General features: G+C 43.3%; 1 protein-coding gene across 6 annotated transcripts in view; it reads left to right on the top strand.

Annotated features, from left to right (window-relative positions):
• Positions 1 to 27,088, top strand: part of MGLL (monoglyceride lipase) — a 115,281-nt gene that overhangs the window by 49,038 nt on the left and 39,155 nt on the right. For all 6 annotated transcript variants that reach the window (XM_074836799.1, XM_074836793.1, XM_074836794.1 and 3 more), the window contains 2 exons: positions 512 to 650; positions 21,164 to 21,270. In XM_074836799.1, the coding sequence (XP_074692900.1) occupies positions 512 to 650; positions 21,164 to 21,270 (246 nt within the window). The remainder of the gene's footprint in view (positions 1 to 511; positions 651 to 21,163; positions 21,271 to 27,088) is intronic.

The raw sequence follows: 27,088 nt of genomic DNA on the forward strand, positions 1-27,088 counted from the left end.
TGTCAGGGAAGATCTTAATGATGGCACGGTGGCAGATACCTCTGCTGCGTCCCCTCCGCCGCTCTTTGGTGATGTTAAGGCAGAGATAAATCTTTTATGCAGCTGTCTTTTCATATCTGTAGTGGTTGCTGCACAATCTGCACTTGATTGCAGCTAAAATATTCTTTTTAGGATCCGTTTCACAAAATGATGCAAAATAAACACAGATGGGAGAAGTGGGGGAGAGAAAGCTGTAATGAAGTACTGATGGTGGCTTGATCTTCCCTCCTTCCCCCCTCCAGTGCCCTCACACAAAATGTGAGCCTTTTCTGAACACAAAATGTTACATTTCTGTTTTAAAGCAGTAAAGATTTGGGGGGCTTTTTGGCTGGAGCTTTGGAGGGAGACCTCCATCAGTGGTGTTTGTCTCACTGGCTGACTCTCTTGAATGTCTGTGGCTACCAAGCCCATCAGCCTCTCACTTGCCTTCACCTGTTTTAAAGTATGTCTTGTTTCTTCCAACACCTTGCAGGTCATTCCTCCAGAATGCCAGAGGAAAGTTCTCCAAAGCGGAGTCCTCAAAACATCCCATACAAGGACCTGCCCCATATCGTCAATGCTGATGGGCAGTATCTCTTCTGCAGGTATTGGAAGCCAGCAGCAACTCCCAGGTGAGCACTTTCAAGCAAATGTCCTTTTTTACTACCAGTAAATAAGACTATTAGTGTAATTATTATTTATAGCTTGACAGGTATTACAGGGCTGTGTGCATGGAGCTTTACAGAGCCACTAAGAGAGATTCTCTCAACTGAGAGAGCCCCTACTGCAAAGACTGTATTCTCCAAACCTTTCCTCACTCTAGCCAGCCTTACAGATATAAACCATGGAGTTACTGTCATGTCACGCACGGCTACCGCGTGGCACGTGCAGGTGGCTGATGCCTGTCGGCAATAAACAACTATCCTCAAACTAATAGCACAGGCAGCCAGGGAGGGACGGGGTACGGGCTTAGGGATGTCTGCTCTTGCTGATTTTCTCAGTGTCAACAAATTAAACATCAGCATCTGACTTCAGTTTCAACAGTAGCAGATGAAATCTCAGGGCAACAGGCAGGATATGGTTTGACTGCATTGCTTTTTGACTGTTTGGGGTTTTTAAATTATTTATAGTTAGTAAATGATTAAGGGAGCTCTTTCACTGGCAACTGTGATTTCAAAACTGACCTTGGTAATAAACACAGACAAGGAACCAGAGAGAAAAATTTCTCTAATGTTTTTGTCATAATTTAAATAATCCCTTTTCTGTAATAGCTTTCTGTGCTGATTATGATCTGCTATAGAAAGCTGTTTCTGTTCCTCCCATAGTTATGATCTTTCTTCTTCCCCCCAGTAGCTGCTGTCTTGGAATGTGTTTATGCTGCCACTAGTTATATAGGTAGCTACTTCATAAAAATCTGGATATTGTTTTCTTTTTCTGCAAGCCAACAGGAAAAGCTATGTTGATTTTATGCAGCTAGAAAACAAGTCACAGGAAAAAGTTGTTCAAGCTGTAGTAGGGAGTTAAACTTTTTCCTTGACCACCCAACAGGTTAGACATCATCCTGTGTCCAAATCAGCCTGCAGCTGTGCTGAGGGATGGGTGCGGGTCCGAGTGAGCTGGCCTTGGGTTTTATACCTGCCAAACTAAGGGGCAATGGGAGTAACATAGAGGTGGGAGGTGGACAAGCACCCAAGTACACTGTCCGCGAAGGGGAGGACAGTGCAGCCACCCCACTGTAGCTCCATTGCGCTGGTTGGGCTCCAGGACATGAGTCTTGGTTTGAGATCACCCGGTCCACAGAGCGTTTTATAGTTACTTCTACTCACTGCCTTTCAGAAACAAGGAGGAAAGTTTTTGGCACTGATGCTTTACATAGTCTTTGTGCCAACCTGAAGATTTCCTCTACAGAAGAAAAAAAATGCTATCAAAACAAGCTTCTACCGTGGAACCAGGCTGTCTCGTATTATAATGCTAATTAATCATTAACTGCCCACAACGTTCTTCATCCAGTTGTGGAATTGCTTTCTTTTTTCATGTTTTTAATTTCTTAGCAAATTAGTAGTGAACGGATGGGACTTAGATCCAGAAATGAAAGAGTGGTAAAGAGCTGAGAGTTAAAACTTGGTGTCTAAGTCCTCTGGGTAGTTAATTTTTTTTAGGGCTCTGTGCACCAAGCAGTTAACTGAGAGTGAGCTTGCCCTAGTTTTGTGACAACAAAAGTGGATGGGGATCAGTGTTGCTCATTTACAAGTGGTTCCTAAGTGTGTGTGTGCGGGTGTGTGTGTTTGCATTTACCTGTTTGTGTATAAGGAGGGGGTGTACTGTTTATTATTAGCTCTTTTTGCATTGTTATGTATGAGAGAGATGGTAAGTGACTGAATAACAAGTTGGTGCCTGGATCCTACAGTCAAGGATGCTCTTGAAGTGCTTTGATAGGCAGACCAAAAATACATTTTTTTTCCCCCCTCTCACTTTTCATAAGTAGCTCAGCTTTTTCTGCTTCATATGTAGAAGCTCAGCAACTTTCATCTAATTTTAAATGTTCAGCAAAAGTGATCTATATATATATGTATAGGGAGAGAAAGAGAGACACCTCAGGGGACTTTTGCAGGCCTGTCACAATTTATTCTGTTTCAAATACTGAAGGCAATTCTTTCAATCTTCTAACTCAATTGTTGATTCAGGTTCAAATTTAACGCTAATGAATGATGCTATAGCTGTCAAACGGTGGGATCTTTCATTGATCCATTATCATCTAATCCCAGCTAGGGCCACAGAAATACCTCTTCACTGCAGATGCCCAAAGGTTATCACTGACTTGTCTTCTATTAGAATAGAATTTATCATCCTTGATCCCTCCCCCAGGAAGGGGAAGAAACCGAGATATCTGCCAAAGGAAAAATTAAAACGTGGCCCTAGCCTGGGGCTGAAGAGCAAACAATGGCTAGGCAGTCTGTGAGAGTGGGGCCGACCGACAGACATCGCCCCTCGGAGTTGGTGCTTCTCTTTTATCTCCTCAAACAGACCCACAAAGGTGGATAAAAGCTGTGGCAGACTAATGTGCTGTAGCATATTTTAAAAAGAAAACAAAACACAATTTGCCAGGAAGATGGGGAAATTTTGTGAGGCTCTTTGGCTTCATGCTCACAAATACTCGGGCTCTGATCCTGTGTGGTGTTGATCTGACTGATCAGCCCATACTGGTGCACATATGGAAGCTTTGTTGTAAGTGCCACCGAGGCCAAGGTTGTCCTGTGAGTGAAAGGCACCTATTGTGAGTTCCTCAGCAGGGTCCGCTTTGTTTCGAAGGGGGATTTAGGTGATTACTTCACAGGAAGCTGACACACAAAGGCACTCAGATGTCATAATGATTAGATGGGGTAGATAGAGTAGGTAGTAATGGGACTAAAGCAGGAGGGGAACAGTGTTTTCCACTTGTTTTTTGGGTGGGAAGTCACTCCCGACAGCAGAGCTGGGGACTGGGTGTCTTCATCTATTGCTGCAACGCAGGAGGGACTTCCCCAGCCAGCAGCCCTGCAAGCTGCCCAACTTGTTGGGCCAGTTTCATCTTAAGATATAATTAAGTGGTCTTGCTGAATGCAGCAGGGAAGAAAAAGCAGTATGTTCTGGTGTTGTTTTCACGGATCGTGCCAACAGCAGGATTTGTGGAGCATAAAAACAGGTGACTCTTTGGCACCGAGAGCTCACGAGTGAATGCAAAGCTTAAGATCTGGGCAAGGCAGGGCATTTTCAGGACCATGTAATGTTGTTTGGAGGAAGTAAATCGCTGGTACCAAACCAAATTGATCTCATGCCTATAGCATGTCCCAGTAGCCAAGAAAATCCTACTTAATGGGAAAATGGTCTTTGTATAAACAAAAACAGCTCCATGCAAGGCTAAAACCTCTGCCACCATCCTGAGCAGTCTGAATCAAAATATGAGGTAATAGGAGTGAGGAATTAAGAAACCATGCTGTGTTCCCAGCCCTCAGACAAAGCTGCTAAGAATAGAGGTGGGATGAGGAAGGGGAAGGAAAGTTGGGAGGAGAAGTCGAGACATTTCCTCTGAGGCCCCTAAAGGGCCTGGAGAAGTTCAGAGATGACCTTCTTTTCCTCTCTGTTCTGTATCCCTATAGCCTCTTCTGGATGCTTCAGCTGTTCCTGTCACTGCTTAGATAAACACAAACCTTTTGTTCTGGGACACTTTCAGCCCCTCTCCTTGACCTCAAATAAACCCTGTATTATTTATTGACCCAGAGTAGGTTTTTCAAAGGTGCTAATAGCCTGCAGCCACCAGTGGCTTCAGACAAAGTGATGCTCAACTCTCTCCCTGTAGATCACCCACTCTGGGTTGGAGACCTGGAGCTTGAGACACTTGTAGTTAGAGGATGCTTTTGAAAATGTGGGTTCCAGACATCATTGTATCTGAGCTTCCTCATCTGTCAAACAGAAGTCATTCTCTGTCTGTTAGCATTATGCTTGTGGTCTCTAGGTGCACGTAGATGATTGCCAGGAGCTGAAGCGGTCTGCCTGAAGAGGCTGCCTGAAGCTGAGACGTGTGTGGGTCACACGTGTGTTCCTGGTTGATTTTTAATGTACGCTAAAATGAGTTGGCTCAACTTTAGATGTCGTGACCATGGTTTAAGTGAACAGAGTTTCAATCGTCTGAGTAAACAGTGTCTTTGTAGGAGTTCTTTCAGTTCTACACCTGACAAGTGTGATTAAAAATACAAAACTAAACAAAAAGCACCCGCTTTTCTATTTACTTTGTAAATTTGTTTTACTCTTTGAAAAATGCCTGTCGTTCATTCTGACTTGTTAGCAATTAATGTTAGCCAAGCCAATAAGGAGCAAATATATTTCTCTCTTCCCCAAGGATTTTGCAGAAGCACCTGTGGTGCAGAAATACAAACTGCCTTTATATTTGAACTGGCCCTTAAATTGTGAATATTGCTTGCTGATTTTGGCACCTCATTACCAGCATTTCCATGGCTTTTCCAGAAGAACAGCACAGCTCCCAGCATGAGCAGATGACAAAGTTGAATTTGACTTTCAGACCCTTCCAAAATGAACAAATAAATAAATAAACAAACCAAAATGAAGTCAAAGCAAAGGGAATCAAGTCACTAATTATACTGTGTGGTGTTAATCTCTAGGAATACTTAAAGGAATTTCTAATTCAATGTCACTCTTGAAGAACACTTTTGTTTGTACTAATGAGGTAATGAGGTCAACTTCAAACTAACACAGAAGGGCCAAATTTGTGTGGTGCAAAGTGACTGATGTGAGCACAGTTTGTCGGAGGATGAATTCAGCTCCCTCTGCGTGTCTGATCACATCGTACGTGGCGCAGAGGGGAAATAACAATTATCATTGTTGAGTCAACATTCTAGACTTCGCTTGCTGGATTGCTATTGCCTAAGTTTCTAAAGCCTCCCTTCTGTTCATCAGCCATGGATGTGTTCCTTCAGTGCCTGTGTTCTCTTTGCTCCGTGTCACTGTCTTACTCACTATGAATGGGAGCAACCTTTTCTGATTTCTGATGCATTTCCAGAGGATGTGCAGATTAGCAAACCAGCTTCACGTAAGGGACTCTTGACAGACAGGCGAGCAGCTTTGGTTCTTGCTGTAGGTATTTCCAACAGGCTTTTTTAGTAGGTTAATTTTTTTCAGTCCCTACAGGAATGTTCCAATAGAAGCAAATCTGCCTTTTATACCACAGAACCCAAGGACAAGGGCAAATGACCAAGGGAATAACAATTGTAATTAACGTGTCCCTTTTGATCATTGCCCTGTTAGGATCAGCTTCTGAGCACAAGTGTATGATGTCGTGACATTGGTGTGTGGGAACAAGGTGACTTTAGGAGCTCCCTGTTGTGAATCTCAAAGCAGTAAAATTTCATCCTGGCCCTGAGACAGCAGCACAGAAAGCAGAATCAATGTTGGTTCTCAGTGTGCCCCCTGATGAACTCCTGGAAGCAGTGCTGTCCAATACAGTGAATATCAGAGGTAGAAATAGGAGAAGAGAAGAAAAATGGTCTTGAGATTGTGTTGAAAAGCTCAATTTCTGCTCATGATTCTGCCAGAGGGTGAAGGCTAAGCAAACCTTGCTTCTCCCATGCAAATAGTTCTTTTGCTTTTAATGGGATTACAAGTGTGGTGGCCAGTACTGGCTTTGTACCTTGACCCTGATGGGTCCCCTAGCTGGTGACTCAGCAGTTAGAGCCCTGCCTGTCCCTCCAAGTCTCTTTATCCAGAGCAGACCCTGCACTGGCTCTCCTCTCAGACTCTGATGCATAAGTTTTCTTCAGCTCATCAGACTGGGAGCACTCTAAACTGGTTATTTGTTGACAGTGATGCAATAGTTGAAGCAGATAAACTCATCAACCTTCCCAGGGTTCCAGATGCAAGAGCACTTTACTTCACTAGCACAAGAAATGTGTAGGGTTAGACAAAATAATAAAACCAGCTGCACACAGTTCCTTGCCTTAATTTCTTCAGCACTCTTGAACATCCCCTGGGAACACACAACAGCTCTTCTAGATCACCATGAATACATCTACAACAAGAGTTGGCTGGTATAGTTGTACTGGCTAGAAGAGGGTATTTTTTCTAGATGCCTGTTGCAGAGGAGTTGACCTGTGTTTCCTAGCAAGTTCCCTTCAAGCTGCTCTGGCTTTGTGCTTTTCAGAGCAAGGATAAACATCTGATATCTTTGTTCTTCTGGGGAAATTGCATTGTTCCAAGAGCTGTCCCTGCAGACACATTTGGCTGAGCTGCCTTCCCTAGGTTCAGGCGTGCCACTGTCCTAATGTGCTTCCATTTGAATGGAAGCCATCAGTGTTTTAAACCTCCTATTGTCCCTTATCCAAGAGATGTGACACAACCCTGATAGCAAATGGCTGATTGTCCTAAGTAGCCAAGGAGATAGTGTTGCCTCCTGCCCATGAGATTTCTTAAGATGTGCTTATGCAGATCCCTTACCTCATCACACCCCAGTTATATCCTTAACTATACTACTCTACCATGTACAGACATCCTGACGCTGTATCAGTATGGCTTGGTATTCTATAGGAAGGAAATTAGCAGCACCAGGGTAGGTAAAGTCTTTCGACATCATTAAAACTATATCTCTCCTAGGGTTTTTTCTTGTAGACCAATAAAATTTCTCTTATGTTAACTGGAATAGAAATACTGATACAATCCCAAATACCAACCTTGGGCTAGTCCCAGCCGTAAACATCTTCTAAAGCAACCAGAGGTGGGGGAGTCACTGGGTGGTGGTGTCAGGAAGGCATCTCAAAGCTGAGCAGCCTCACTGTCCAGACAGCAGTACCGAGGTGTGGCCTTGGGGCCAGGCAGGGAATGGCCAGTGGAAGCCATCCTGGTGGCCAGAGCACTCCAATCAGACTTGCCTGCCTCAAGCACGCTCCCACGGGCTGCCCACATCAGCTGGGGGCAGGAGAGGGGATGGGTCTTGAAGTGTGCTCTACCTGGGGATGTGTTTGTTTCCCCTAGATAGATGCCGTATATTTGCATCCAAAGGAATTCATTATTTTTGCAGTAGCAACCATGTAGCCATTTTCAATGTCCCAAGACCTTGAGTAACACCAAACTTGATGAGTACTTCCACTGGGATGAAAGAGACTCTCCTTCTGCATGACAGACACTTGCTCTCCAGCCAGGAGCTGTCTTCATTTCTGTTTGGCAGGCGCTCACTTGATGATGGGAGCCTCTGAATCCTCCCATACTAAGTGATGGCAAAGGCAGCTTGCTAGACCTAGAAAATTTAGCGTCAGAAAACAGAATAAAGAAGTCAATGAGGAGCAGAGAACAGGCAAAACACATGGTCAAGACAGTCATTAGGCAGTGACACAGTGATCAGTGATGTACAGAATCAGACCCTTAATTTCTCTGCGCTTTTGTTTCCTCAGTTAAAATTGGGTGTAATCATCCAGGCAAGTGATATAAATTGGGTCTGGAGTCCCTAGATGAAAGTTGCAAGAGAAAGTAAGTTGTTCCTTGAAGTTTTGGTGGGTGAAGAGTGCTTGATGTTTGAAGAGAGTTTTAAAGAAAAAAATCTGCCAAGTGATATATTAGTTGTTCTTTGCTATTTAGCTACAAGTAAATTGTCTCAGCAGCAATCCCTTAAAAGAAAGAAAAGAGAGGGGGGAAAAAAAAAAGGAAACAAAATATTGACAACTGGGCTAAAGCCAGACGTTAAGTGGTACTAGTGTAGTAATCGTTTGCTTCAGTATTATGTATAGATGGGTAAGGAGGAAATGTGCAAACTACTATAGATTTGGTAGGCAAGAAAGATTACTGATCTTTTGCAGCCATCTATCTGACCTATGATAAAAAGGACTTGTTCTGTATGTTTTCTTTCTTCCTTGATCAAGCTTGAAGCTTGCAGAATGAGGGAATAAAACTTAAATCTTTGGCCTTTTTTTAGAACAGAAAGTTGGTTTAATTTGCTGTAGGTGTCAGCAGGTTAGCTAGTTCACCAGCTGGCAAGATGAGCTTATTTTTATAATTTTTCAGCATATTTTTTACTTTCAGTTTTCAAAACTATCTCAGTGAAGTTTCAAATTCAGCTGTCAAATTCCAGAAATCTGCAGTGGCTTAATTTGCTGGGCTAAAGGCATGAGGAGTGATGAGGAAGCAGTAAGTAATTAAATTGTTGCAGAGATAACATCCAGCAGACTTAATGGTTAAGCTTTTTCTTCATTTTTTAAATTTTGTGTGAGAGCTAGTCTACAGTATTTGGAGTATTAAAAACTGTATTCCGAGCAGCATTCATAAACTCAGTTTATTAAAAGGATATTCAAGTGATCAGCATTCAGTCAGCCTCCGGCCCTCCGCAAATGATTTCAGCAAGGAGCACCAAGCATCTCAACGCAGATTGTCCTGAAAATGCACAGATCATCTCTCTGACATTATTAGCTGCCCACCAGTTCATCAGAAAGCTTTTCAAAAATTGACATTTTCTTTCCAGGTTCACTGTGGCCCCGTGCATGTAGCATAGGGCTGGAGCTCAGGGAACCCATGGCCGCATTTGGGCTCTATGGCTGTAGAGTCAGGTTTTGCCTCATGGTGTGTGTCCATCCTTGCCTCTGGCATGCTGTGCTGCCATGGGTAAGGCTTTTTACCTCTTGTGCTTCAGTTTAGGTGGCAGTGAGACGAAGGGTTGAGCCTTGCTTGGGACAGGGTAGTGGATCAGAGGACCTCTCGAGGTCCCATTCATCTCTGCGGTATGTGACTCTACAACAAGCGTAGCTGCACCCTTTGTAAAGCATTTTGGGTTTTGTGAATGAGGAGTGTTGTACAAAAGCCAGCTGTTGTTATTATTTATGCTGTTTATTTACTGGTCACATTTCTAGGAGCTGGGAAATGGAAGAAAAATCAATCAGCAGTTTCACTTTGTTTGTATTTAATGTCACTTTCAGTGTTTGGGGAACGTTGGTTTGTTAAACACTACTCCTTCCGCTAAAACCCCTAGTTTTACATAGTCAGTGGAAACATTGTCTCATGTTTACACACAGGTGTACATTTCTCTTTTGAAGCATCATTTAAGGATTCTGACCATCAAAGGTTTGCTTCCTGCTGTGCGTGTTTTCCTGTGGCATTAGGAGGGAGGGTCAGATCCCCCAGCGCTGATACACACAGGAACAAGGCTTTTGACATCTTGCTGAGCCAGAACATTTGCGAGGTGCCCCAGCTTCAGCTCCCCACAGCTCTGCAGGCAGTTACCAAAGCCCTGCTGCCCCGTGCTCAGGCAGCACGCAGGGCTGCTCCAGTGCCCCGAGCCCCGTCCCTGTCTCACAGCTACAGAACCATGTCCCACGGGCACACGCAGTGCTTCAACCCTCATCTGGCAGCTCTGTGTCGCCGGTGCCGGGAGCGCCCCGATGGTGTGCTGAAGCCGTAGAGCTGATGAAGCTCTTCCCGTCCCCGTTGCAGGCCGTGACAGATGCACCCCTCACATGTGATCCAACAAATGGTGCTTTGTAAGTTGGCAGAAGAGAAACTCAGGAGGAAAGACAAAACATCTTCCCTGCTGCTAGCTCAGACATCAGCTCTGACTCTTTCTTTGCCAGCAGTCGAGGAGTTGGACCTGGCCTGGCAGTGGTGGAGTTAATAACTGTGGTATTGAAAGTATTTGCTCTTGATATCGCTGAGGCTTTTTTAAAATGGTCAGAAATATGTGGTACTTCTCAGTTTCTGGTGAAGTGCTCCACATAAAACACAGCGTTCCTGCAGCAGAATAACAGCTTGTGGTTTAAATAAATGTTGTTATTTCTGCTCTGCTGTAGGTGTACATGTATGTTTTGGTTCAGTGACTGCCAGATACTGTAAATGAGTATTGATTTCCTTTTCTATTTTAAGCTTTTCTGCAGAAAAGGCATCCCACATGCCTTTAGCTTTCTTTGCCTGTTCCTAAAGTGATTGCAGCCAAGGATTGATCTAACTAAATAGTCTTTTATTGTTACCACTCATCCTTATTTTAGTAGTTGCACCCCAAGTTGGTCAGGTCAGGTCCCCATTCACCTTTTGGAGTTTAAAGCTATTACAACTAGCCCTTTTTGAGAGCAAATTAACAAGACAGTGGTGTACAACTCATGGCAAGTAGTTCCTCATTTACATTAGCATGGCAGCCCTCACTGCCGTAAGTGAAGCTGCCTTGGTGTTAGAAATGGAAGAACATTTTAGGTAGCGAGCCTGCCATAGCTAAAGTCTTTGGATAGCCAGATTAGCTCAGTATGGCCAAGAAATAACACAGACCTGGATTTGGCAACCATAGGCTGAAGCTTCTATCCATTTGTTAACTTTTAAATCATCTGTAGGTAAACCATTGCACCTCATCCGAGGTTCAACTTTACTTTGTTTCAAAACATGAATAAACATTTCAGCCTTTAAAGCACATATTGCAGCGATCACTGTCTTAGCAGGATTCCTGTGTCTCACATTTAACCGCTTACATTCAACCTGCTCTCCTACCTCAGGTCTACAGCAAACGTGGAATAGTAAATTAATTGGAACATGCTCAAAGCCTTGGCAAACGCTTTGCCTGTGACATTACTGATTTCCCAGAGGAATAGCTGCTGATATTGATTTTGACAGAGCCTGTAAAGCCTCTTGCTGCAGAGATTCCTCTCATAGCTGGGCAGGGCTGAAGTGCAGCTCTGGGATGTGCTGAGATAGGATTATTCATTGGAAATTAATGTGCTTAATCTCAAAGTATGTTAAAATATATGTAAGTGCTTTATGATTAAGAAATCAATCCTTGAGTTTCTGTCTCTGTTTATGGGATAATTCCACCCTGGCTTTTGGAAAATCACTCAGAAAAAGATTGTCTATTTAGGGACTCGTGTTATCTGTGACATCTGAACTTTTTATGAGTTTGTCAGTTTGTTAAAGATAACCAATTAAGATCTCTGCCAACACAGAGGACCACAGACAAAATTGAATCAGAAAGGTAAAAGTGAGGATGGGTAATTGGCTCAATGCAGGAAGTAATCAGGAGTTCCACATTATGGGTGAAATTGCCTGGTTACAAACTGCACTATCTGCTCTAAGTATTTCAGGGAATTGAAGTTATATGTTTTGCTTTAAACCATTGCCACACAACTGGGAATTGCACAGTCAGTGCTTTATTAAAAAGTAATAATATCATACTATCTTGAGTTCACAGAACAGGTAAAATGTCATCCGCCTTCTTGCTCCTTACTTATTCACAGCTCACCTCCAAGCTAGCAAAGGTTTGCTCACCTAAGCCCAAAACACCTGATCAAAGGACTTCAGTTGTGCAGCTTTTATTGCAAGGAATGTCTCGGAAATGCTCTGACCCCCCTGTGCCAGATGTGCGCTCTTCAGCTTCTTCCCTGCACAGGTGCTAGGGTGATGGGCTGAATTCTTCAATAACTTTTTCAATATTGCTTGTCATGAGCTGTCTGTACCATCCACTCCTTGAAATAACAGCTTGAGACTGGAGGTGATTAGAGCCACGGCTAGAGTCTAAAACATCAACAATCCCATTTTTAAGAACCACTGATTTTGTGGGGAGACTGACCATGAAGAATCCCTGGTGAGCCCAGGTTCAGACCACTAGTGATATCCAGCTCCTGCGTGAAAAATACCCTGTGAAAAAAGCGAAGTCAGAAGTCTGCAGACTTGTTTTAGAGACCTTTAGGAAACACTGCTTAACATGTAGATGTAGTGTCCTCTGCGCCACTTTATGATTTGTCTCAATCTATAAGCACTTCTTAGCAAACATCTGAAAATAACCAAGCAAGCAAGCATATTACTAAGGACTTAAAAGTCACCAAGTACTGGTGTGGACTTAACAGGAGGGATGGCTTTACTAAGTAATTTCCATCGTTTGAAACCTGCAGAGGCTCAACTAGAACACTTCACCTTGATACAGGGCTATTGCTGTCTAATTCCATCTTCTGTCCTGGGCAGAAAGGTGAGATTAAATGGTCAAAATGGGGCTAGGATGCCATGCAGGGAGCATTCTTGCATGGCTTGAGCCAATCCCTTAATCAAGCACACCTTGTTCCTTTTGAGGAGGCCTGCTTGGTCTTTTCGGGTTGAGTTGGGTTTGTCAGGCTACGAACTTAGAGCAGCAGTGAGTAGTGACTTGTCACTGGAACAGGCACCAGTGTTCTGAATATGCTGAGACTGCAAGTGAACCCGGCAAGAAGGAACTGGTTTTGCACAGCTACTTTGAAACAGAGACATACTTTTATATAAAAACAGGTCTTTCTTCAGTGAACAGGTTTAGTCCTGAACTAGCGAGTAGTGCTGAGTTTAAGTGATAGTGACTGTGCAGAAGAAAGCTTCTGGCCCTTTAATTGCTGCTTTCTCAAGCTTTGAAAGGACCTTCCGTCTAATTACACAAGCCTTTCTTTTTTCAAGGCTTTGGCTCACCAGGCAGTGCCTGCATTTTGATTTCAAGAAGAAACTGCTACAGGACTGGCTAAACGGTAATTTTTGTCCCTTTGGAAATAGTTAGAGGTTCCGTGCAAGTCCGTGAAAGGGAAGGGGAAGGTTTGCAAAAACCGTTCTTGCTCTTACTCCCCATTCGTTTGTTCTCCATTGAGAATCGTGGTCCTGTAGCCATCTTCCATCTGCAGTGGTTTTGCTTCCAGGTGAAAATTAATTTTTTAAAAAATTAACAAGGATCTTATTTTTCCCGATTTCCAGGGTGTTCTGTGCCAGAAACTCTTTTGCTTCTTTGAATATTTTTCCTCTACACCTTAAAGCTAATCTAAAAATTTCACCTTAAAGCTAATCTAAAAATTTCGGGTGTGATTTCAGATCAACTTGAATTTTGCAGCTGATGTCTTCTATTTAAATAATGCTTTGCACAGTTTTCTTAGAAAGACACTGACTATTTTGTGTATTCATCCTTGTGGCTCCCCTTGTGAGATGACCTCCATTTTATCTCTCTTGTAGCCCTTGTACCGAGTAAAGGCTGAAGCAGAGAAAAGTGCAGAACTGGGATGTTCAATTCCAATTCCTCTCAGCCAGGTCAGGGGGCAGTTCTGCCTGGACTACCCCCAAGTCATCTCTTCCTCAGCCCTGTGTGTGTGGCAGTGCCCACAGCTTGCCTCTTTGGAAACGGTCATAATTCTTCTTTCCAGGATATTCCCGGGCTCCGTGGAAAGGCAGCAGCAAGAGGAAAGTGCAGCTCCCAGCCCTGAGCTGCCCATATCCCCAGAGCACTTGTCTGCCCTGCAGAGTCAGAGCAGCAGGTCTGGCAGTCAGTTCTGCCGAGGAAAATCCCGTCTCTGATATCAAAGTGGAGGAGTGTCTCCCTGAGGCAGTCCCTGTAACCCTAGAATCCCTCCTCCTCGGTAAAGGGGTGGGAAGATCCGGCCCATGAATTTTAAGCTACACACCACATATTTCACCTCTGATCTCAGCCTTGTTTCCCCTAAAATATTTCTTCAAAGCTTCCTTGAAACAAAATACAGCTGCTCTCAACTGTTAACTTAACAGAGATTTGTCCAGAGCTATGCACTTTCAAGGTTCCAATAACTCCCTCCCTCCCACTCCCACCTGAAGGTTCCTTCATCTCTTTTCCCTGTGTTAGACCACTCGTGAGTTATTCTTGGTGAGGGCTTGCTTTTCGAAGAGCTACAATAAATCAGTGTAAGCTGTTTCTCCACATTGTTTTGTGCTGGTAGCTAGATCCTGTTGAACCTTTTTTTTTGAAATGTATCTGTACTACCCAGTTCTGTCTCTGCCCCATTGATTTATGGTGTCTACACTTCCTGGTGTTGTTGAATAATTTACCCATGTTACCCCTCATGGAGGTCATGGCAGTTCTCAAATGCCCTCCTAACTCTGTGCTGATGAAGGACTGTGATTTTGAGATGAATGATGAGACCAGGGTTACAGACACATTGCAGGAGAGGTGCTCATGGAAGCGAGCGCAGGTTTTAAGACTGTGTCCTAAGTGTCTATGATGTTAGACAGGAGGATGCTGCTTAATCCAAGAGCAACCCCTTTGGACAGGCTTGCATGAGAACTTCCAAGCCTGAGTAAATTGGGAAAGACAGTAAGAAGCAGAGTTTGCTGGAGAGGTTTATTTGTTTAATTGCCAGTTTAGGATCTGGGCAGGAATGAAGCTACTGATTCTACTAGACTAGACCAAACCCCATCAAACACAAAAGTGCAGAATCCAAAATCCCTACAAGCTCTATAAAATCAAGCAGAAATTTTGTCGTGTGAGCATAGTGCACAGTCCTTCGACATATTCTGTGGTGCTTAAAGGTTTTTCACAGGTTAAACTACTGCATTATTGGTCTACTTACCTCAGTCTATCTGGAAGAGGTGAATTCCTCCAGATGTGGAGCTCTGTGAGAGATCCATGCTGATGCTATATGGTCTGTGATACTGAGAGAAGGTCAAGAGAGCCTCGACTCCAGGCTATTGCCATTCTGACTTGCTTTTTCTCCTGAGTTGAGAAAAATAGCTATAGAACTGCTAGTTTGACATAACATTGTTCAACTTCAGTGACAGCTGAAAAAAAGAGGTGGCTACCCAGATTATGGGCTTACATGGCAAAGCTAAGGGCCGATAGAGAAGCTAAGAATGCTTTTCTAAAAAAAACTGAGCAAGAAAGCAAGCAAAGCTCTTGGCTGTAATACCTCCTTGAAGCGTGGTTTGGAATTCGGAGCAAAGTCATTGCCTCTTGCACCTTCAGAGGGACATAAGTCTGCATGTTTCCTAGAGACGGAAGGGCGGCATGAAGGGACACACCTGACTCCACCATAAATATTCCTGTCTAACCGGAGTCACCAGGCTGAACTCTTGGCCAACTGCTTAGGTCACAGCCATGCACAGCATGACAGAAATTGCCATAACTATTTGTAATCCCTGCCCATGGCCCGAGTTTTGTCAGGATTGCTTCAGGACACAAATCACCTCAGGAAAAAAAAAAGTGCAAAAGCTGTCTCAAAAAGCAGATACAGAGAGATACCTCTTCCAAACTTCAGATCTTACACCCAAAGCAGGAGCCCTCCAGAGAAAAGGTCACCAATAGTGAACAAAACTATTCATTCTTCATTACGTGTTCTTGGAAATGATTAGCTGGGAAATTTAAAAAAAAAAAAAAAATAGTCTTTAACCAAATACCAAGGGTAGAAAATTGAAATGACAGTTAAAGCTCAACAAAGTTACAAGTTGCTTAATGCATAATCTTATTATGTGAAAGATAACTAATCTTCATAATCAGCGAGGACCACTAACCCAGCTAACGCAACAATGCATACCTTTAATCGATTTTCCATTATAATATACTTTGGTAGCAAAATATACATACATGACATTACATTTTTAACAAGTAAAAAGGTCTGTGAGCAACTATCCAGTTGCTTGTCAAAAAATGCCACCAGTGAAATGTTTTTGATAAATAAAGGTTAATTGTTTACTGTGGTTCTAAGACTGATGCCAGCTGCAAAGGAACTGATAAATCAGCTCAAACAACACAACAAAATGTAATACTTAATTTCAGTGAGCCAGTCATTTTTCTGGCAGCCTAGCTAACTCAGAGCTTTCCTATCAGTTAATTTTTAAAAATTACCTTAGGAATTTAGTGTCAAGTATTCAAAACTGCTCAAGTCAGATGTTCTTTGTTAGAGCTGATCTGCTTCTGGTAACAACATTCATAATACCAAATGAAAAGCGTAGTTGCCTTACATGGACTAACATGGTATTACCTTAAGTTGCAAGGGCTGGATTCAGGAAATAATTTCTGTGTGTGATTAAATCAGTCCATACTCAGGACAGAATTTATAAAGCATTTTTTAATTTTCATCTTATACTTTGTAAGTCCTGTTGACTTTCATGAGTTGAAGAAAGTTTCCTGAGGTTAAGCAAGTACTTAAATATTGTTCTGAAAAGGAATACTTTTGAACGGGGTGAAGGAGATTGCATTTTTCATATATGCAGTCATAGGAAGCTTGTCTTCAGTTCTTTGGTCTAGTCCCAGTGTTTTGGGTTATTTTCTGGCAATAAAAGAGCATGAATGGGGTCCCACAGAAGTTTCTCCATCCCCAGAGGACTCAAGATGTTAAAAATCATACCATCCCACTCACAACTTTCCTTGTTTAATTCAGTTTCAACATGATTTTTGTTGGGGGTCTTAGGCCTAGCGGGACCCACGTCCTGAGTTGTGTTTCTGGCCTGCCAGATTTCATAGCACAGCAGCTTTCTGAGTGGTATTTCCAGGTATGTTTCTTCTCACGACAGAGCCCTGGTTTAAGGCAGCTCTTGCTCATTTGCGTAAGCCCGGTGCTGCAATTTATTTTCCCCACAATTATTTTCTGCAACTGATTGTGGAGTTGCATCTCTAAACAATTGTCCTGGCACAGCAGAGAGGGCAGAGGTGGCAACGTGTGCCCAGTGATGACGAAAGTGAGAACCTCTAAAACTGGTTCTGCTCTTGCACCTGAAGCTGAATTCCTGTGCTGCAAAGCTGCTCCCACACAAGAAGTGAAATACTAGAGCTACAGTGAGAAATATGGAAGTGTTGCAAACAGCTAAAGCTTAGATCAGCTGGGACCTCTCTGAGAGGCAGGACAGAAAGACGATGTGTTTATATGGGTTTGGGCACGCTGACTTTGCGTTGCAACCTGGCCTCCACCACTCCCAGCCTCCCTGGTTCAGGAGAAGGTGTTTACACGTGCCTTGTACCAGCTGCATGTGTGGCATCGCTGTGTATTGCCTCCTTGGCAAGCTGCAGTGCCACACAGCAGGGACTGGCGCCAGCCGTGGGTGACCAGCACAGTGGAGATGTGGGAGCAGGGGCCATCACCTCCTAATGGGAGATGAGTAAGTACAGCCAGTAGTTGATTTGAACAGTAAAGAGAAATATTGTCCTGCCTTCTTGTTGTAATAAGTAACTGCATCTGTTTGCCCAGCTGCGGAGTACCAGGAGGCAGAAACCTGCAGTGGGGAGGGTGGAGGAGGTGGTGAAGGCTATGGGAAGGGTGGGCATCTGTGAAAACTAGCTGTTGCTTTTGCAAACAGCACTCAATACTGGTTTCCTTTAATAGCCATAATTGTTGTTGCACTAGTTAGGTGAGAGCAAGCATGTGGATGCTTACTCATGCTCAGCTCACACCTTGGTTTTGTGTGGAGACACACCTGCTGAGTGTGAGGAAATGGTGCTGTGGTGTGATTAGGTGCTCTCTTGAGCAGATGCCAAAGCAATGCTGTTTTGAGATGTTCAGCAATTACAGTTCCATCAGCAAAACCCAGCTGAAGCATCCAAAGAAACATCAGGTTTCCCTGCCTGCAGTTAGAGTCCGGAGTTAGCAGGGGTTCAGGCCCAGGTCAGTCTCCACCAGGAAGCTTTGCAGGCTGTGCACAGTGTTTTCCACCTGAGATGTGAGTTTCCAGGACTTCACCAGTGCAATTGCAAGAGCTGGAGGTGAAGAAATTTCTCCCCAGGATCAATCTGATAGATGGCCAGTACACAAACCTTGTTTAAACAAAATTTCCATTGAGGTCACGCACAGAGGCACCACAGTCCTGCAAAATCTTAAAGCCTGCAGGGTTTCAGTATTAATTTTAAACGACTCTGTTGAAAGCAGTCTCTGATATTCTGTTATTCCAACCACTGTGGTAGAAGGAGCAGGCTGCGATTCGAGAGCAGGGCTTTCTCCAAAAATGTTTACATACAATGAAGAACTTCTGTCAGTCAATCTAATCACTTGTATTGTCGTGCCAGCTTGCTAGTGAAAATATGTTGAACCATGTATTTATTATACTGCTTTCAGGTATTATTTGCCAAATCCAAACTTGTTTTCTAATGGAAAATGGGAGATTAGGTGAAAGAGACAAATCCTTCAATCCTTGCTCAGATGATACTCACACTAACTTCAACTTTTCAAGCTGTTGTGTTTAATGTATGGCCCCTGTGCTTAGACCTGAAGGCTGGAGCTAAAGAGCTGTGTAGATGTGTCCTAGTTTTCAGTCAGTAAAGTCACTCTCACTTGTTTTTTGAGCTGCTTCTGTTTTGACATAACAATTGGGAAATTTTACTCCTGGTTTATGACTATTGATAGGACAAAACTTTCAAAAGCATCTAAGGCTTCTCAACAGCTACTGCCATTAGGGCTCTTAAAGGCACAAACAGTCTCGGGAATTTTATTCAGTATTTTGCAGACAAATAACAACCCAGGTCTCTTCCCTGTGGTTTCCTAAGGCTCAGTTCTGCAACGCCTGGCAGTTGTGCTAGATGAGAGCAGAGGTTGCAGGAACACCTTGCTTTTCTGAAGCATTGAGGTTTTTTCTTTTCTCACTGGTTTCACAGAAGATGAGGGGTCTGAGCATCTAGTAGGATGCTGTCAGGCAAAGTCATGGTGCTGCATCACTGTGAATGAAAGCAAAATTAAGGCTTTGCTGTCAGGGGGGATGAAATAACAGCAAGAACTTCCTGGCAGAGATCTCTTTGCCAGCTTCCCATTAGGTTTCATTCACTTGATGCCTTTCAGTGCATACATTCAAATAATATTCTCCGAGAAATGAAGGGCTGTATTCAGTCAGCCAAGTTGCACCTCAATCCCTGTGCCTAGTCAGCAGAAAAAAATATAGGTCTTCTAAAGAGTAACCAAGGGCTTAAGTAAGGCACTGAGCAGGGAAGCTGTCAAGAGCCAGGTAATAGGAGGTGTATGGCAGAGAGATGTAGCCTGGCTGAATCTGTTGGGTATCAAGGTGATGGGTACACAGGCATTTTCTCTCACATTTCCTTAGTTTCTGCATCCTGTGCATGCAGGGGACTGCACAAGACAGACTTGGGGACTGTGATGTCCCTTTAGGTGAAACAGGACCAGGGCTGAGATACCAGACCATTATGTGTAGGTGGAGGCAGAAGCACTTGGATGGTGCCTCCAATTTTCAGGGACACGTATAGAACAATGACTCGCTCTTCCAGCACTGGCCGCAGTGTCTCTGCTGGGCTGCCTGCACCTGGGCAAGGCGGGACAGGGAAAGCCATGATGCCTCTGCCGCAGAAAGGTAATATTCTCCACTGTGGAATGAGCAGTGTCTCAATTTCTTCAGTATTTGGAGATATAATAATAGATCCTGCAGTCTGAAAATCAGACTGTCTGGCAGATGCATTGATAACTTGACAAATCTATTGACTGGGGAAGATGACAAAGGAAGAAATGACTGCTCCACAATGATCGTTTTGAAACCTTCAGTGATACCAAAGAACACTTGTAATGCACAGCAAGTTAAATATCCTACATGACCTAACCTCACCCTTGCTAAATTAGTATTAGACAGATACCAGAGCATCTTTGCATTGCTGCTTTTGTGTTTGCAGTATGCTCTGTAGAATCCTCCTGGTTTTGATGGATGCTCTTTAAAGTTGTCTAGCATGAGCAAATACTTTGAAGCAGGTGCTAATCAAAGAGCTAGAACAGGAGTTTCTACATCATCCAACATCTTTTTTAAGTTTAAATGTACTAAGATCAAAGCAGTTTATTGCAGTGAATACAGTCTAAAAAGGTATTCAAAACCTCAGTCAAAATAAAGTTGAGGAATTCACTAGCTGTAAACTGCTGTCATTATTTTATGTTGTCAGTTCATTTAATATTTCACTGCTAATGTACTGAAAATGTCTAACTTGTAGCCTTCAAACTGTTTTGTGGTTGCTGATGTTGCAATGACAGATGGTACTTTTAAATTAACAAGTTATGTTTATGTTGCTAAAACTGGATTTTAAATACTCACTTGTCAAATTTAGCAAAACTTCTGTAATTGCATTGCTACTTTTGCTATAGTTTTAGTCTAATTCCATACAAATTTTGCCCAGTAAAACCACTGGGAAGGTTCATTCAACTTCAGTCACTCTCACTTCATGCCATTCCAGTAAAAGTAAAGTATCATTAGTAAAACTGGAGTCTTCAAAGGTAAGTATTTGTGTGTTTTTCAAACCAGAAATGTTTGTTAGACTGTTTTTTTTATGGTCCCTATCTATAGTTGTGTGGTGGCTATGTAAGAGTCACTTTAGTCACCACAGTGAAGCAGCTGTTTTGGGGAAGAAGCTGGAATGGTAAAATTACCAGATATGGGGTCAAAAGATAAAATTCCAAACTCCAACCAAAGTTCTGGACTCTGCTTGAGACCTATCCTTTAGCTGGAATTTCACCTTTAACACTGCTCCGTAACATCAGACAACGTTTCAAGTTATAAAGTTAAGGACGATATTTGTATCTGAAACCATGGAGAGACACCAATCCCAAAAGAAATCCATGGCAACGCTTAGACTGTAGGAGCAGTGTAGGTGCCTCAAGCCCAACAGTTATCCAGCTCCAGGATTGATGCTGATGCCCAGCTGCATGTTCGACTTGCAGCAGACCATGAGGCACAGAAGGAGCAGTGTCTGTCCCCCCAGCAGCTGACAGCAGGCTGCCGCCGGTGAGGAGCAGGTCGATGGGAGGTCAGGATGGCAGTCCTTTCCCCTCTGTTCAAACCCCCCTCAGCCATTATATACTTGCCATGTATTTGCTGATGTCTGAAATGCTGTTGCTAAATTCAATATGCTGGTTTTACTTGCAGCTCTGAAGCCTTTGTGGGTTGATTGCCAAGTTAATGATTTATACCTTCATGCTCCATTTAGGGCCCTCGTGTTTATCGCTCATGGTGCTGGGGAACACTGCGGCCGCTATGACGACTTGGCCCAGAGGCTGACAGGACTTAACTTGCTTGTTTTTGCCCATGACCATGGTGAGTAACCTAAAACAGTACTTGATTTATAGCAGCTCAGGACTTTACTGAAGTAAATGCCATTAAAGCTACTCAGCAGTGAGAGAAGAGTCAATAAAATATTTACACCTCAGCATAAATGAGAAAGGGATCATCTGTTGCTTTGTAAAGATCTGCATATTGAATCTATAAAAAGCTATCCCTGTTTACCTTGAGTTTTCCTCAGCCTTGCTCTTGACATTACTGCTGGTGCTATTTTAACCTCTCTGTAAGGGATTATTTCTCTGTCACCTATCTCTTGCGGGGTGAAGAGGTATTGTGCACTGTGGAAGTGGAACTAGGAGCCATTTCTGCCAGATTCATGGTCGATGTCCTAAATGATCCCAGAGGGGAGGCTGAAATGACAGTGTAGCTTCTCTGGTCTGATACAACTAGACAGCTGCACCCCTGGGACATGGAGAGGCCTGGAGACATCGCAGACCTTTCTTTGGACACATCTCCACAGACCAGCAGAGACACCAGAGCTGACTCCACACACCTCGTCTTTGACAAGAAAGCAGCCTGAGGGCGTGTAAGGCTGTGATAGCACAGCAACACCCCTTCAGCCCTCAGCCTGTAGGTCTGGGCGATGCTGTGCCATGTACACTTACTGTCCAGCCTCTCTGGCTTGAAAATCTCTGCTCTGTGCTCCATTCTGGACACATACCTGTTGAGTAGTACCAGATCTACAGTGCATGAACTGGGACACCCTAGTAACATATTTGAACCATCTGTCCTGATTCTTCAGTAGCCTCCTGTCACACCTGACTCCTGCAACTTCATGACTTCCTTCTGCCTGGAAGTCTTTGGTTTGTTTTTTGCAGATCGCTGCCTCCCTGCAAGAGTCACTCTAGATATTAGCAAAATTAATCAATGGGATTAGTGATGGCAGTGGACAAAAGGCAGGGCCAAATGCTGAGCTGACAGGTTGAAATGTGATGAATCTCAGTTAGTGTAAATCTGATCTCCTTCTGTCAGATTGTCCACTGACATTGGAAAGTATACTGCAATTTACTTGGCTGAAGCTAAGACTCAAACTGCCCCTAGACCTCCTCAAAGACAGGACTGCTTAATTTGAGTTTGAAGATCCTGAATGCACGTGCAGCATTGCACCATTTAGTTTGTGAGAGGAAAGGCAAAACCTTACTGAATCCAGGTATCCAAGGCTCCCCCTTGCACTTGCTCTTATGACTCCCTTTCAGTCACAGCACTCTACTTGGTGTGCAAAAATGAACCCTTTGTTTTCCTTAAAAAAGAGAATACCTAGTCCTCAGGAAAGCTTGCAAGGAAAATAAATAAAACTGATGTGATTTTTCTGGGCAACTGATCACATGCCATATTCAGGGCTGGCTTTACAAAGACTGTTGACCCATGCAGAAGTGTCATTGCTGACCACATGAGTCTCTTTCTCCATATACAGGCACAGTATTTCTAAGTGCTCATTCATTCATTTCGATATACTTCCTTCTGTGTTCAATGTGGGCTAGCAGGAGTCTGCAGTAACCCCAGTAGAAACTGTCTCCATTCCTCTCTGTTTATCTGCATGGCATAAAGTTCATGAGAAAGGTGATGGAACAGGCTGCACGCTGTTCACCCTAGAGCTGCCGTTAGTGACCACAGGCAATAGCAAGTTACTGAACTCCAGGACACACAAACAATTTGTTCAGAGCTGCCATGGGCCTACAAGAGACTGCAGTGGCTCACTGTGTATGCTTAATGTCATGCCTTAGTTCCTCATTCCCTTACAACTTGATAAAGATTTTAAGAAGTAAAAATAACAATATTTGAAGCAACAAACCTAGAAGAAATGATAAAGCATTGTATTTATCGCATGGATTTGATACAGAGAATGCCTCTTCTGTTGATGGAGAAGGGCCTTTGGGGTGAAGGTTCCTGTCAGGCATGTTTTGTGCTTTATAATGAGACAGTTATTTGCTCTCTTTCTCCTTGAATATCTTTTTGACTAGAGAAGCATAAATATGTTGTGTGGTTTTTTTTCTATAGACTGATGTTGCTGGATGAATTAGTTCAATTAGTACAAATACGGTTGCTCAGGCCAGTTAACAACTTCATTCTCCCTGTCAAACCTACAGTTTTCTTTGTAAATTCAGTTTGGTTTTCTTCATCAGCAGTGGGGAGAGGGTAAAGAGGAACTTGAAAGCAGAACAATGGAAACACAGTTGTGTTACACAAAGAACTAATTTGACTGAGCCTGGATTCACTGTAAGTTAGAAAGACAACATATTTTAGGCTCTGTAAAATAATCTTTGCACCTAAAGAGGTAAGCGGTGAGGATAAACTTTATTTGATGGAATACAGGTTACAGCCTGAGCTGGATGCCAGCGAGAGCTGAAGGACATAAACACCTCCATTGCCAAATGTGCTCTGATCAGACTGGGAAATTTATAGCTTTCCGCCACCACTTTTATCTATTCCAAATCACTTCAACAGTGTGTTTCCCCTTTGCATCCCATCCTTTGGATATCTTTGGGTAATATTAATTATTCAACTGCGTTAGCAAAATAATTGCTTTCTGTTCCCCATCTCTTACAGTGGCTCTCAGTTGTACGGGCTTGGCATAGATTTCCCAACCTGGACAATTGTTCTGGTTCTGATATTCTCATGGACAAAATTCCCAATATAGGCCCATTATCCATGAGGTTATTAATGCAGTTCCACAGCATGGCTAGCATGATTTCCCAAATGAGTTGGGAAGTTACTAGGGCTGTAGGATGCGTGACTTGACTGATTTATATATGGACTATACTTCAGTCAAAAGAAGGAAAAATAATTTCCATTTATATTGCTGAGTCTGTAGGAGCTTAGGCACTGGCTCTAAATCTTGCCAAAGGCTGCTCTGCACCACTGTTTCCTGTTATGCAAGGCTTCAGCAAAAAGGTTGACACTTCACAGGGTCACAGCATCGAACCAAATTTGTGTCTTAGTATTGTTGTGTATAAGGTATCACTGGCTCAGTCCTCTTAGTACCTCAGGATTTGTACCTTTACTCTTCAACAAATTTCATAGTAATCCCAAGACTCCTGGATCTCATAGATATGTATTAGAAATTTTCCATGGTGGTGGTGAAAATTTAATTCCAGAAGATGTCTTAACCCTGCCTTACATCTAATGTTATTAAATTGCTTTGTTTTATATCAATCCCATGAAAGATGAAAATGGTATTTCTTTGAAATACAGAATTTTTTCCTGTGGTCTCCTATATGGTGTTTCTAATAGGCAGGTAACTGTTTCCCATGATTTCTGTGTTTACTTGGCACACAGCTTCATGAAGGCAGAGTTAAGGCTGCTGGGATGACCTTGCTATGCATTTCTGCAAGCTTTCAGTATTTTGAAATAGTATCTCACTTTTTTGATTTCTTTTATTTTGTTATATTATTTTATTATGGCAACGTTCTGATGACAGAAAAAAAGAGACAGACAAACATATTACGTTATTGGCAACCAATTTAGGAAAGCCCTCTTAGAAGGAATACCTCCATCGAACTGGAGTGATATTGTAATTTGTCAGTCAGTCGCAGGCAGATTGCAGCTCCTTTAGTTATAATGCAGTATTTTTAGGGATCTGTAAAGCTGAGAGCCAAGGAAAATGAGAATAAAGGATAGAGAATGTGGCTTTGTTTTCTCATACCAAGCATTTTCAGTTGGTAAAGCACATGATGTTCCAGCTATCCTCATCTCTCTTCCTAGAACATCTCATTTGCTGAGATCTTATCCTCTATGGTTGCATTACATGGCCAGAGCCCAGAGCAACCGCAATTTCACCTTCAAAAGTACATGTCAACTAATAGCAATTACAAAAGCATTTCCAAGATGCAAGGGCCACAAAAATGTATTTACTTGTCTCTCTACTGACAGTAGCGGCACTGGCCCTCTTTTCCACTTGGACTTGCTGGTGCTTCTTATGGGTGACATGGCTGTCTTAGGTGAAGATGAGGAAGGTGAAGTACTTAGCCCTAACCTGGCAGCAGGTTTCCTTGAGGACAGCCCCTCCAACCTCCCTCCTTCTCCAGGTAGAATAAACTCTCTACCTGTCTGGGCACATGGAGACCTTCGACTCTTTGACCCTCTTTGAAGCTGTTGAATTTCCCACTCTCGAGTTATGTGTAACGTCAGATCAAAGCAGAGGGAAAGGTTGCAGCTCTAACAGCTTATTCATATTCCTTAGATGTTTCTAACTGAAGTTCAGCTTTCTTTTTCAGCCCTGCTGCTACTTTGTGTGTGGTGAGCATTTTTGATGGGTTAGCAGGTCCCTCTCAGACACCTACTGCTGCTTGTGCTCCCCATTAATTTTCTCACTGTTTTCTCTATTTAACAAAGCACTTACTTATTTCTGAAAAGTAGAAAATAGCTGGAGCAGAGATTTTTAAATGCATCAAATATTAGCTCTTTCTGTTTTGCTTTTTTTTTTCCAAGTGATTGCTGTGTTGTTCTTGCAACTGTTAAAAGACCATTTTGTTGATGAGAACAGAAGGCTTTTATTTATTCATAGCACTGGGAAGGATTATCTACACAGAAAGGTTAAAAAGGACTAAACATGGTCAAACTGGAAGGGGGGAAATGGCTAAGAAGGATGACAGCATTAATAAGAGCAAGAATTAGGGTAGTGCTGCGAGTGAGAAGTAACAGCTGATGCGCGCCAGCACGAGGGAACGTTCCTGGAGAGCAGCGCGCCCTGATGATGTGAGCAGGCAGGCTGCGGGGCCGTCTCCAGGGATGGAGTTAGGAAAGCCCTGGCAAGCTTTATCTGGAGCTGGTTTGCTCGCAGAGCAGCACAACTGTTCCTTGGTGAGTGTTAGCAAGGCTGGGTGTGGGCCTGCTTACCCATAGCTATCTGTTCTCTTTCTGCTTCCTCTCATTGAGTCTTCCTCAGAGCAGGAGAAGTTTGAACTGCTTTTCTGCAGAGACATGAGAAAGAATGGCGCTCATTGCTTGCATTTCCTTTGAGAGGAGGCTTGCAATGGGTTGTGGGCTTTTTAATTTATTTTCTTCCAAAGGGCTCCTGGCCTTCAGCATAATATATGAACATTGTTGGGAAATTAAATCTTCCATATACATTACTGGAAATAACCATGGGTATGGACGCATTAGCATTTGCAGGAGTGCAAAGTAACTCTTCTCCCTGTGAATCCTGTTCTCATTCATGCCCCCCACAGCGGGAAACACCTCCCACAGAACTGGGATTGGCTTGCACACAGAGTTGCACTACCTGAACCACACCTGCAGCCACGCTCTGAGCCATCAGACTGCTACTGATGCTCATCCTTAGACAGTGCTCTCCTTGGCTAGGAAAGAGAATATAGCACTAGCTGTGTACCCGTATTAGCATATCCTCCTCCGGGCTTTTTCAGAAGCAATTAAAGTTGTTCTCCCAGGAGAAATCCATAGTGCTGCCCAGCCCCATGCATAAATACAGGTCCTGAACCTATTGCCTGCTGTAGGCAGAGCTCCCATAGCAGGTTAGCGTGGCTGGCAGGCAGTGAGATCTGCAGTCACCCAAACCCAGAGTGTTTCCCACCCACAAGTGCCATGGAGGGGTGGAAAATGCTGTTACAGTTCACAGACTGGAGTGGTGACTGCAAGGGCAGGGGGAAAGTCAGAGCCCAGCTCTCAGGTTGAGTTCCTCTCTCTGCCTATGTATTTCCTTTGCATAAAACACCACTCTTAAGAGCCAGGAAAACTCTTTTAATATTTTTACTAATGGTTCCAATCTGAAGACTCCTAGCCCATTTGTATCTGTCAGATGAGGACTGCTGCGGGGGCATTTCCTGCTGATAGTTTG

The sequence above is a fragment of the Strix aluco genome, chromosome 11, assembly GCF_031877795.1.
Source record: "Strix aluco isolate bStrAlu1 chromosome 11, bStrAlu1.hap1, whole genome shotgun sequence".
Classification (NCBI taxonomy): Eukaryota; Metazoa; Chordata; class Aves; order Strigiformes; family Strigidae; genus Strix; species Strix aluco.